Genomic DNA, 12,673 nt, shown 5'->3' with positions numbered 1-12,673 from the left:
GGAAAGAAAAATGTTTAGATTCTGATATAAGACCTGGAGCCATAGCTCTACATGCACACAATAGTAATTAACTTAAATGTCATTATGCTGTAAACTTGCCCTGCCCATGGGTGTATCCAGCCTTCAGTGAGCAAGTGCCCAGCAGAGCAGACATTATCATCATTTGTAAGTCTGCTGCAAGTTGACTCATGTTGGGCCTTTCAGTAGACAAAGTTTGGGAATTCCAATATTGCTTGTTCCCATTTGAACCTTATTATGGTTGTTACTTTTATTATAACAGATGGAATTCATTATGATATAAATGCTTTGCCTGCTTCAGCCATTTAAAAATCCTATGTTGTCTAAATGGCTATCCAGGATAATACAGCTGAAAAATGTTGCTTGAACTTTTCACGCATGTAGAGAATTGTGTATGTCTTGACTGTTCAAGTTAGGTCAAGTTACTGTTGGCTGTATTTGAAATAAGTAACTTCATTGTCACTTTTGTAAATACTGTAAATATTTCTGATAATTTTTTTCTGTTAATAATCTGTCCTGTTACCAATCATTACCAATTAAAAAAGAGGTGCTGTCTCACTGTTCAGTGTTTTAAAAAGGAATTGACAGAGCAATTTAAAAAATCATTATCAAAGAAGGGTAGTTTGTGTTTAGTGTTATCTTGACAATGGAGGTATGTAAGCTTTTTGTCCTTTTTTCTGTTTAAAAATGCACTCTTAAGAGTTCTTCAAAACTGGACCATAAACTTTGATATGTGAGGTGATCGCTTCAAAGACTTATTACCAACTTATTTTATCCTTTTATCACTACTAATATAATTTTCCAACTTTCTCCTATGTCTTGTGACTCTGTGAACTTCATTTTGTTGAGCACTTGTTCTTCAAAGGCTCAGAAAGTATGCACACAAGTTGCCTCTTATTCAACAACTGTAATGAGTCACAGTAGCAATTAATAGTAGCAGGAATTGTAATTTTCTGTAGACCTGAATACAGTTCTTCTATGAGTGTGTCTTACACCTTCACTTCTATTGTTTTGTGGTATCTATATACACATATGTGCACACACATGCATACATAAGTATGCACTAAAGCTGACTGTACTATGCCTACTCTTGCCCCAATAGTGTTTTATTTGTATTATGTGAATGAAGCTATTTTTAACGGCTAATCTCTTAGTATTGAAGATGCTTGGACATCCAAACTTAGAGAGCTGTAAATTGATCAGCATGAATAGATCTCCCTCTTACATATGTATTATACTTGAGATGTTACTATTCAGTTGTGGAGTACTAGAGCGAGTCAGTGAGACACCGTATTTTCATTAAAAAAGCTGTTGATTTCTTGTAGTGTTATTGCTGCCCAGATCTGTGCTATTAGAGAGTGCAGCTAAGATTTCATACCCTATTCTTAAATTTCTACTCCTGTAAATATCTTCCTTGTTGAAGTGGTCCTGGAGTATAGAAAGACATTGGAATTTGATCAATAATTAGTTTTCCTGGAAATGTGGTGGATGGAATAAGATTAATTGAGTTCAAGGGCTCAGCTTTCATAAGGTGAGCCACATGTGCCTGTGCGAGGGCATCTTACATCTCCTGGTTTCTCCCTGTGTTGAGACAGAACTGTGTGGTTCTGCTGCCCTGGCTGGGTTTGTGGAGTGGTTTTGCTTGCCTGGGACATGTGGCTACAGTTCTGTCTTTGGGCATCTAGGATTTGAGAGAGTCAGAAAACAAGGATTTAAACCAAGTATGATATACAAAAGCATTTAAGGAAAAAAGAAAGCCATTGGTCTTGAGCCATTCTTTAGCCTTTCCTGTTTATTTCTTTCATGCTATTGTCTCCCTGTTCTATGTTTCGCTTCAAGAATATGATTTCTACTCAGCCCAAAATAAAGTGTTACTGAATTACAGAGATACTTAAGTGTGATCACAGTTATGTCATTCTGAATAAGTAAATGTTTCAGTCAATGAAACTGCTTTGTACTTTTTTTAACTTATGTTGTGGATTATTGATCGTGCTCTATATAACTGTGCTGGTAAACCAAGCAATGGTAGAGAATGTTTCCAGACACTTCATTGCCTTCACTGCTGGACTGTGGTATTTTAGTCTTCATCGACTAGCATTCTCCTAGAATGCTTGCAGTGGGAGGGTAGTATAGGCAAAGCTAAGGAATGTTGCTAGAGCACAGTCGCTGTCTTGTGGAGATTGAGTTTCTAACAGTATAGACATGAGCTATTTTCTCCCATGTGGCCTCAGTGCGATCAAATGGATCCAAGATTGTTTTTGTATTAGTATAGATGTAGCTCCATGTGTATGTAGATTACTGTTATACATTGAAGAAGATGCTTGGATATTGCTGTGAAAGATGATATAAATTTATTTAGCTTACTGGTTCACTTAGCCTTCACTGTATAGAGGAACACTAACACTTTAGTTATGTCGATTTCCAAGATGTGTACTCTTGCATAATCTTTCTTGGAGATACCACATAATGATGTAAGTGGCTGGTAAAATTAAGGTATTCTGACTGGACAAGTTTGTCAGGCTGTTTCTTCTTTTGAATTAGTTGCTCTGTTATTAGTATTAATGTTTTCCTAAGAAAGAACAATTTGAGATGGGAAGGGAGCAAAAACATATAATTCAACAGTATCTGTTACAGTATTTTAATTTTTCTTGCAGTGTATCCCTATATCGGGGAAATTGCCGACCTCTCCGGTTTGAGCCACCGATGCTGGATTTCCATGAACAGTAAGTTGAAGTCTTTCGATCTGTTTAGTTAGACAAATAGAAGAAAAATCTCAAGAGCATTTAATCTGACAGAGAAGGCTGTATACATAAATTGCAGTGATAGATTGTCCATAAGTGTAGTTGACCTACTTGTTACAGAGAGCTGGTGTACTCGGTCTTAAACATCATATAGTGACTTATAAGTTGCCATGGTTTCGGTGCTGTAGGTACTTGTACTTACTTTTAGGTACCTGTACAGCTGCTCTGCATAGTGGAAAGAGTTACAAGTGTAGAACTTAACGTACTGAGGTAAGATTACCTTTCTGCTTGTACATAACCCATGTCAGAGAGCATCTACTCTAGCATGTCCATTTTACTATTGCTTCGATGGCAAAAAAGCCTTTGTCAGTGGATCTGCAGTTATTAGAGAAGTAATGTAGAGTCGTGAAAATACAGCCTCAAGGCGAACAGTCTCCAAGAACTTAGCTTCATGCTCCACCTTGCAGCTGGTCGTAGTTTCATTTGTCAGTGGCTGAATGTAATGGTTTACAGCAAACTTATCTGTGACTTCTCTAAAAGATACAAGAAAGGGAGGAAGACAGAAGTTAAATAATTTCAGCTCTACTTGTTTGTAATCACTACTTCAGCCTCAGCTTTTCTTACCAGAAAGTGGTTACTGTGTATAGGTAGCTACAGTCATTCTTGTTAAGAGTCAAAATCAGTTCTGAAGTTGGTGTACATGGATGCAGCCTTTGTTCCTGATCGATACTTTGACACAATGTAAACTGTGGTGAGGACCTTTCAAACATGTTGTTAACAGCTCAACCTGGGAGAAAGAAAACAGCCCAGGTGTGTCTTACCACAGTACTGCTTCCTCCATACTCAGCTGCTGGACGAAAGGCTGCTGTATTTACAGACAAGCCATGGATTATTAATAAAAATACAGTACCCCTTGTCTGTAGGAAAGACCACTGTACGATGTGGTGACTACAGAGATGTGCAAGGAACGAAGCGTCTGTGTGTTGCTATGGTATATACTTCTGTGTTTCTAAAAAAGCGGAGATAACTCTAGATTGTTTGCACAGTTTTCCAGAAATAATCTTCATACAAAAAACCCAAATGTAATGCCACTAAATAGTAAAGCTATATGAGAATTTATTTGGGCTCAGTCTAACAAAACTCTAATCTTACTTCTGAGTAGAGGCATTGTAAATAACTCTGTCCCCTCTTCATTATTCCTTTAAAAATTCAGGATCTCTAACTTCTGATGTTGTGTGGTTTTGTTTTGGTTTTTTTGAAATGTCAGTAAGTGGTCCTAGCTAAGACAATTTTGAGCTTCTAAATTGAATAGTAAAATACCTAGTGGAAAGCCTTGCTCTACTGCATCTCTACTGTAACAAAATTAGGTTATAGATTATAAATTACACTGGTGAGTGCAGTACAAACTCAAACTTGTAGAGCAGTTTGCTCTTTTTTAGACTTGGTGTAAACTTACCTATTGATTTGTGTTTAAGTGATTTTAAATTGTAAAGGTTTTCAGTTTGTAGTAATTGCAGAATTTGACACTTGAAATGTATTTGATATGCCTTTTCCTACCATTAATGAAGTGTTTTGTTGATGTGCTCTGAAATACCTTGCTTTGCTGTCATCTGTAGTTTGTGTGTTAATCTGAAGAAAGCTGCATGTGCTTTTTTGCTTTGTAAGCTTCCAAAGATGCCATTTTCTTTTTTATTTTCTTGCCAAAAGTAGATCTCAGACACTATCATAAATACTTTAAGCTGTTCTTCATTATATTTTGACTTTTTATATAAGCTGTTCTTGTCAGAGCTGTAAATACTGAAAAGAGGGTGTAGATCTAGTACACTGTTAAAGTAGTACAGATCTCTTACTTAGGAAGGGTTCTGTACAATAAGTGCAGAAGTGTACTGGGGGATTGATGCCTTCTATCCATTAAAATAGGAAACCTGTATGTAAGAACTTGTTTCGGTTTGGTTTTTTGTTTTTGGTTTGGTTTTTTTTTTCCTGACAGTAGATGCTAATTAATGTATCTGTTGTAGTTTAGGTTATAATCTTGGGCAGAGATCATATTCTGATTTATTAAAACTTCAGTAAGATGTCAAAAACAGTTTTAGAAAAGATCTAGATGTGGAACCCCAAAGTTCAGTTTAAAATCTGTACTTAGGCATTTAAATAAAAATGAACTAACTCTGAGAAATGCTGAGTAACTCAACCGTATGGTGGGAACAAACTGTAGCTGCCAAGCACCTTGGAAGTTAAATTATGCAGATTTAAGCTTTCAGCTCTTTTGCCTTTTAAACTAGAGAGGGTTTTCACATTTAAATTCTGTTTCTTCTTTCTTTGTTAATAATGGATTTTAGGAAAAGCATAAAATGCATATTTAGTTTCTGAATAAATATTGTACCTAAACGGTGTTTTGTTAATAGGTAGCATGCAACATTTGGCAGAGCAAGCTTGTTCAAAGTTCATGTTTATGCATATGACATTCCTAGGCTAAAGAAAGTTGCAATATTTGATTCAGTTGTAAGATAACTTATTCTTCCTGTGACATTTTTGGCCTGCTAAATGTGTGGGTTTAATCAGATGTTTCAAAACCATGCCAACTTGAGCAGGAATAATATTAAAAGTTACTTCATCTATGGATCTCAGAAAATCAAAATCAGAATTAAGTTGGTAAATAGATTCTGTAGACACACTTCCTGTGTTCCAACTGGAGATGAGATTACGGTGACCTTATACTCCTAGTTTGTATCAGTTGGGGGTATTTTTAATGCTGTTTTAATATAAAAAAAAAAAATACTACCATATTCTACCACTTTGAAGGCAGGCCAGGTAATTTCACGTTTATCAAAGGAAATGTATGCTGTATGTTAGGGTATGTAAATCTTTAGCTTTCTTGAAGAGGTCCCAAATGTTTTCTGTATACATTAAGCCTCTGGGAATGGGGTGGAACAGAGGCAGGTTCTCCCATATCACTGCTCCAGGGGACTGCTTGGAGTAAGTGGAATACTCATTTAGTTAGTTAATGTGAAAGCTGTCTGCTTGTGTTTCTGAAGCAACACCAGTCTTCCTCTGGAGCAAATTCTGCCACATGTTGGCTATCAGAGATATGGGGCTTTAAAGAAAACGAACATGCATAAAACCCTCCACTCAAAACCAACTCCACAACTAGCTGCCTTTATTCTTACTTGTTTTCTGTTCCTTGTAATCTCTTCTAATCTGCTACTCTCTCCTGTTGTTAAATGGGAATGAAATAATCAAAGTAGTCTAACACACAAGCAGTAACCATTACGTTGTCTTCCATAGCTCTGGAAGTTGGCTGCTCAGTGGCTGTTTTGGCAGTATAGTCATTACCTATTGGCTTCCTGTGTTTAAGACAAGTCTTCATGTTCGAGCTCTTGCAGGTGTCCCATCTGGGTGAAGACTGAAGAATACCGTTGCAAGGCAGTTTATATTCAGTTCTTGTACCTGCTTTGTGGGAGACCTTGAATTTTCATAGATTTTGATACACTGCCTTCATCTGTGATAATTCAACTCTGACTATAGCAAAAGTAAACTTGTGAATCTCTTCACAATTAAATTTTTGGTAGAAGTAACTTTTGGTAGTGGAGCACTTGGTCATTGTGTATTTTAGGGTACTAAGTTGACATCTTACCTCTGCTTCATAGAAATGATTGGCAATGTATGAAATTACACTTCTAGCAGAAGTGATATTTTAATCCTTGATCAACATATGTTTCTGTAGTGAATGGAGGTTCTTGCCTCACTCAATTTGAGCAAGGTCCCATTCTCCAAAGTTTTCTGATTGGTAGGATAGTATTCTGAAAATGTGTCTTTCAGTTTTATGTTGATAAACAATCTCACTTTGCGTTTCTTTTGAAATGTTTTTCTTAGGGGATTTTTGTAATGTTTTCATGTTTATTGTTTGTGAGCTCTAGTATTTGGCAGGATATTCTATGAAGGCTTGAGCTGGCCCTGAAAGCAATTGCTTGGAAATGCTCAAATATTTGTGACCTTCTTGTAGGTCTTCAGACCTGCAAGACCTACCTTACTTGAAGTAACATAACATTAGCATAAGTTTAGCAAATTGTTAACTTATTTACATCAGGAACTCTAATTTTTTAACAGTAAATAGTGGAGAATTTTAGCAACTAGAGAGTTTATCCAATTCAGTAGATTTGTTAGATTTCAAACAATTACATTGACAAATGGTGAAAGGACCTCTAACATACCTATAATGTGCCAAAGGTTTACACTCTACATTTGATACACATCTAATGTGTGAGAGTGGTTGGAATTTTCAAAAAATGTTACAAAATCAAATTTTCATTTCCATTGGAGTTTGTTAAATGTAAGAAACTGTTGACAGTAAATTGACATTTAGTCCAGATCTACATCTGTTAGCATATGCTAGACTGCAAAATGCTGGCAAAGGAAGTAATAGTTTATTACGTTCTTCAATTCATCCAAATCACGGTTGATGGCATGATTGGATAAGACTCTATTACTGGTGTTTTGTAGGTGGGCTTTTGCTAACTGTTTGGAAAAGGTATAATCTGTTATATGGGATCCAAGTAACATTTCCAGTGTAACATGGGGCATTGGCTCTGTTAAGAGAACTTTCTTGATTTGTTAGAAGCTAGTGAAGTCTGGAAGCTGGGAAACAATTGGTCTAGAGGCTAGTACATGTAGGAAAACAAACCCTTTCTATTTTCTTTTGCTTTTCCAAGTTGGAGATGCATTTGCATTCTCAAATTTAGATGATTCAGTTAGTCTAACTGCAATTAAAGAAGCAACTTGTCTATGTCACTCAACCAGTGATGCCTACAATGCTTGTGTGAAACAGGAAGAATGCTCTAGTCACTAAGTCTCGTGTGTTGTACGTCATGCAGGAACTAGCATTTTCTTCAGAATGGTACAAAAGGCATTCCCTTTTAGTCTCTGGAGAGGTAACCTTGCAAGACCAGCTCGTTTCATTTCATTAAAAGTAGCTGGGTACACTACAAGTCAACATCCAAATTCTTATTGTTGGAGCTGACTCCCTCTGATCTTCTGACTGGAAGCATCTTCATTGGTTCAGGAAGCTCTTAAGCTGCATGTATTTAGAGGCTGGGAGAATTTTCTGGGCTCCTGACTTACTGTGCTTTTCACATTATTACAATTTTGCCTTCTAAGTATCTGTTTTTCCCTCCTGTCTGACGCAGGATACTGGTTTAACCCACATGAAACTTTTATGCTGTGCAACAACTGGTCTTACAATTGTTTCAGCAGTTGCCAAAGATTCTAAAAGAAGAAAATACTTAGGGGAGGACATATTTGTTAAGCTCTCAAATTCATTAGGAGTTTATCTGGATTGTATCTTGAGTATATTTATCTATATTCCCAGCATAAAAAATTCTAGGTGGGAAGCTTTTGGTTGACTTCAGTTGTCTTTCCAGTTTCATTAGAAAGAATAGGAGGTGGAAGAGGAAGAATTTATCTGCTGAATGTATATCTTTTGCTTTTCAGTAATAGATTTTTATCAGTTTTCATAAATTAAGTGAGCATTTTACAGAGGTATTTATATGCAGACACTGGTTTCCTTTGTTAAAAGAGTCTACCTCTCAATCCCTAAAGCAGCAGTGAATTCTATGACAAGGACATGCTGACAGTACACTGCATATACTAACTCAGACTTTGGAAAGACTTGAGTTGGAGCAGTAAAGAATATGAATGCAGGCTTTTTTACCCATTTGAACAGGCACCTCACCCTTGTTAATTACCATCTTCTCATTTAGGTTGTGGTTTCTCGTTTTTTATCAGTGTAGGTGGACCTAGCATTATGCAGGGACAAAAAGATCAGGAGCAAAATCTTACATGCTTTGACAGTTCATGTTTGCCTGGAGGTGTCTGTTCCAGTTTCTTGCAATGAAAAGTGCTAACAGTGAGTGCTCCAGGAAATTCTGCTGTAAAATTTGGCACCACATAACACTATACTTGTGCAGATCATTGCAGCTTGATAATCCACAGCCTGGAGAGGCATATTGTATGTAATTATTGCTTGGGATGTAGGTTCATAAGAGTGTCTGGTGCACACTGCTTTACCTGGATTTTACCATGTCTGGTGGCAGAAAGAACAAGTGAGGCTTGTCCTACTTCTGTAGATTTTGCTAACATCAAGCTTAAAGAATATAAGGAAAGCTGTGTCTGAGGAAAACATAATACTGGTTTCATTGTTTCAAAATCTGAATGGTCAACAAAATAGTAAAATGAAACATAGTCCTAGCAACAGAATTCTTTTTTACTGACTTCTGTCTTTATCGCTTATAATCATACTGTGGTGGTTTAGTGTGGAACCTGAAGTTAGTGAACTGTTGTATCTGCTGGCTCCCTACTAGTTGTTTTTATAGGCTTTAGCCTCTCCAATATGTTGTCTTGTATTTCCCTCTTTTCAGTACCGGGAAAGCACTAGGGCCTTAAGAGATTGTTAATATTTGAAGCATTTCCTGGTATGGAGTTTTACTTACAAACTGCCTTTCTGACAGCAGCAGTCTGGCAATTCACTATTACAGATTCGTTCAACATGGGTTTTTTGGCTTTGTGATGTTTCATACATTATGCAGCAGAAAAATGTCACTTCAGTCAACTCTGATCTTAGTCTTTCAGTACAGAACTGATTCTCTGTAGAGACCACAGGTGATACACTAGTAATGTTATTTGCTCACATGTAACACAATGCTTAAAATCTACTTCATCTTCTCTCACTTCCTACTGTTGTGGTTGGTGGGAACTGAACTGTTCTGCTCGATTTCTTTCCTTTTTTTTTTTTGTGTTGGTAGGAATTGGTGAGTACTTGTTTAAGGCATGACCACTTTCTCTAAATGATGACTAATATCCCCTGTATACTGGCAATAGAAATTAGTACTTTTAATTTATGACTTAGCCTGGGTGTTTTGTACAGCTTTTAAAAGGTAACAATTAAAATCGTCATCTTCAATACTAATTAAGTTAGAAAAGTGAAAATGAGGTTTGTTTTTGATTGTGAAAGAGGGAGCAAGAACATGAAAGTAGGAGGGCTCTGCAAGCAAAGCAAAGCAAATACATTTACAGTTGTAGAGTGCATATATAGTCTCCTGTGAGTGAAGATGCAATTTGTTGAAGGTTAATAATTGTATCTGAATTAATATCATGGTCTTTAGCATCTCTCTGTTTAGCCCATTGTCCTGGGTTCAGCTACAGCAGTCATTTTTTCTCCTTCTCAGTATCTGGTGCAGTGCTGTGTTTTTGACTTTCAATCTGGGAGCAACGCTGATAACACCGATGGTTTTAGTTGTTGCTCAGCAATGTTTACTCTGACCAAGGACTTTCTCAGTCTCATGCTCTGCCAGGGAGGAGGGGAAGCCGGGAGGAAGCAGAGACAGGACACCTGACCCAAACTGGCCAAAGGGGTATTCCATACCACAGCACGTCATGCTTGAACCACGACACCCATGTTTCATAAGTAGGAGGTCCTGTCTTTTAACTGCAGTCACTTTTTAAATTGTAGTATAGTTTGATTACTGTCACTAGATCCTCCATTCAATGCAACCTGTAATTCACAGTAAATTTATGTTGCTTTATCTACTGAGACAGATCTTAACCTTCCCCCTCACCCCCCAAGTTGTAAAAATGTGCAACTACAGTAGTGCTTATTAATTTGGCCTATTAAAGTTAACTGAGGATGGCAGAACAATTGCCTGTTATTGATCATCATCACTTTAGGTACTACAGATAGTAATTCTTATCAACAGTTTTGCAGTCCTTGCAATGTTTGGAGCAGGTGATATGGGAGGGAACGCTACATGGAATATGTGTAGCCTGAAAGTTAAGAGCTAAGTATTTTGACTTCCAAAATTTAATTTGGAGCAGATTACAATCTACACGCTTATTGGTGTTTTGGTGGTGATGCTTAACACACATGTGTTAAAAGGCATGAAAAACATTCTGAAGAGACACCAGTCTGAAAAATAATTGGTGAAGCTGAAGCATTTATTGGCACCTCAGCTGTTGTAAGCAAAGAGGAACAAGCCTAATGCTTGCGTGGAATAAATTGTTATCATGTCTTGTTACTGAGAAAGTGTGCTGTTGTTTAACTGTTTTAACTTCTGTGGTTTAGACAACTGAAATTCTAGAATTTATCTCAAGCATTTCTTATTTTTTTTCCTTAAGATACAGGTTCAAATGCAATACAAAAATAAAATATTTATTACTGCACATGCCTGTATACTTAATTCTGTAGATCATGAGAGATAATTCCGGAAAAGCTCTAGGTTCAGGATAAGACTACTTATAGTCTATCAGGAAAAAAAAAGAAAGGCTGTGTGGACTTTTGCTTTTGCCTAGGGTGTGTTCTGTTCATTTTAAGATCCTTTGTGCAACCTTTCTTAAGATAATTGTTTAGAAGTTCTAGCGCAGAAATAGAAAACTCTGCCTTTTCTGGTTCTGATGTAAAAACCTGAAAAATAGAATTTCCTTTTGGGTAAGAGCCATTTTAGTGGATGGTACAATGTTAGGTAAGCCTTCAGGAAAAGTAATCAGTAAAATAATGGAAAAGATGTTAACTAAGTAATTCGTCAAAGTAGAATTTACAGATGTTACTTGAAAAAAGCATTTAATGGAGAGTTCACTGATTTGTTCCTATCTGATTTAATGGGACAAAGCCCAGTGCTCTATTTTCTAGAATTCTAACACTTCAAAAATATTCTCTCTCTCTGTTTTGACAGGCCAGTTGGAATGCCAAAAATGGAAAAAGTTTACCTACATAACCCTAGCTCAGAAGAAACAATTACGTTAGTATCAATATCTGCTACAACATCACATTTTCATGCATCATTCTTTCAAAATAGGGTAAGTTACGTTCTTAAAACAAGCTTTTCCTTCTCCTCCCCACCTCAAATGGGAGCTTGATTTCCCTCCTGTCTTTAAATAAGCTACTTACTGCAATAATTACTTAAAGTTTTAAGATACTGCAGTTCTTGATCCCCTGTCAGTTACCAAGCAAATTTGAAGTGAGCACAGAAACACACACAGGCCCTTGACAGAAGAGCGGGGATGAAATACTGCATAGGAGTTCTGACTACAGTGGAAGTGTATATGGTGACTGACAGTTTAACAGCAGATATCCACTGTTGCTGAAGTGACTAAGTGTACACTGCCTTAGAATGCATACAGGAACAAGCTGTTCTTACATTTTTTCTGAAAATTGTTAGTGTGAAGCAGTCACTCCAAAGCACTTAAAACTACTGCAGTCTTGGTACAGGAACTTGCAACTTAAAAAAGCATGGTGTCAGCAGGGTTAACTTGTAACCACATTGCTGTCAGATACAGTAGTCTAGTTTCAGTTTTGTCTGCAGGGCCTGTGGCTCAGCAGGGGCCATGTAAACACCAAAAAATTCAGAATACCTGTCTATGAGTAACCCATTGCACTTCAGTGTTACGGTAATTGCCTTTCTCCAGTGTTCCGTAAACTGTTGGTCCAAAATATTTCCATGATAATCTGAACTCTTAAGTTCAGAATTCAACATAAAAATTCAAGTAAATATGATCCTGCACTAGTTAATAGTTGTAACATAATAGTATTTTTATTCTTTTGTTACACGTTTTTATTTGAAACTTCTACTTTTTTTTTCCCAAATCTGCAAGTAGACTTTCTAACTTCAGCTTTCCATAATGAACATATGGAGATCTTCTGTAGCACAAAAACTATTGTTCATCTGCAGGGTGGAATGTCTCCAATAAACAGTTTTACTTATTCCTCTGCATGCTTTCTTTTATTTATCTTTTTTTTTTCCAGAAAATTCTTCCAGGAGGGAATACATCCTTTGATGTAGTTTTCCTCGCAAGAGTAGTGGGAAATGTAGAGAACACTTTATTTATTAACACTTCTAATCATGGGGTATTTACTTATCAGGTAAGAG

The 12,673-nt window shown here is 36.8% G+C and overlaps 1 protein-coding gene across 1 annotated transcript in view; it reads left to right on the top strand.

The window, feature by feature from the left end:
- The window catches only part of LOC104407571 (transmembrane protein 131-like), a gene marked incomplete at its 3' end in the record, with an annotated part of 57,721 nt that overhangs the window by 18,376 nt on the left and 26,672 nt on the right, over positions 1 to 12,673 (top strand). The window contains exons 3-5 of the mRNA XM_010016890.1: positions 2,673 to 2,741; positions 11,480 to 11,603; positions 12,550 to 12,666. Coding sequence (XP_010015192.1) covers positions 2,673 to 2,741; positions 11,480 to 11,603; positions 12,550 to 12,666 — 310 coding nt within the window. The remainder of the gene's footprint in view (positions 1 to 2,672; positions 2,742 to 11,479; positions 11,604 to 12,549; positions 12,667 to 12,673) is intronic.

Source organism: Nestor notabilis, unplaced genomic scaffold, assembly GCF_000696875.1.
Source record: "Nestor notabilis isolate BGI_N333 unplaced genomic scaffold, ASM69687v1 scaffold15016, whole genome shotgun sequence".
In the NCBI taxonomy this organism is placed as follows: Eukaryota; Metazoa; Chordata; class Aves; order Psittaciformes; family Psittacidae; genus Nestor; species Nestor notabilis.
Note: the sequence above shows the minus strand (reverse complement) of the source record. Positions and strands in the feature narration are given on the sequence as shown.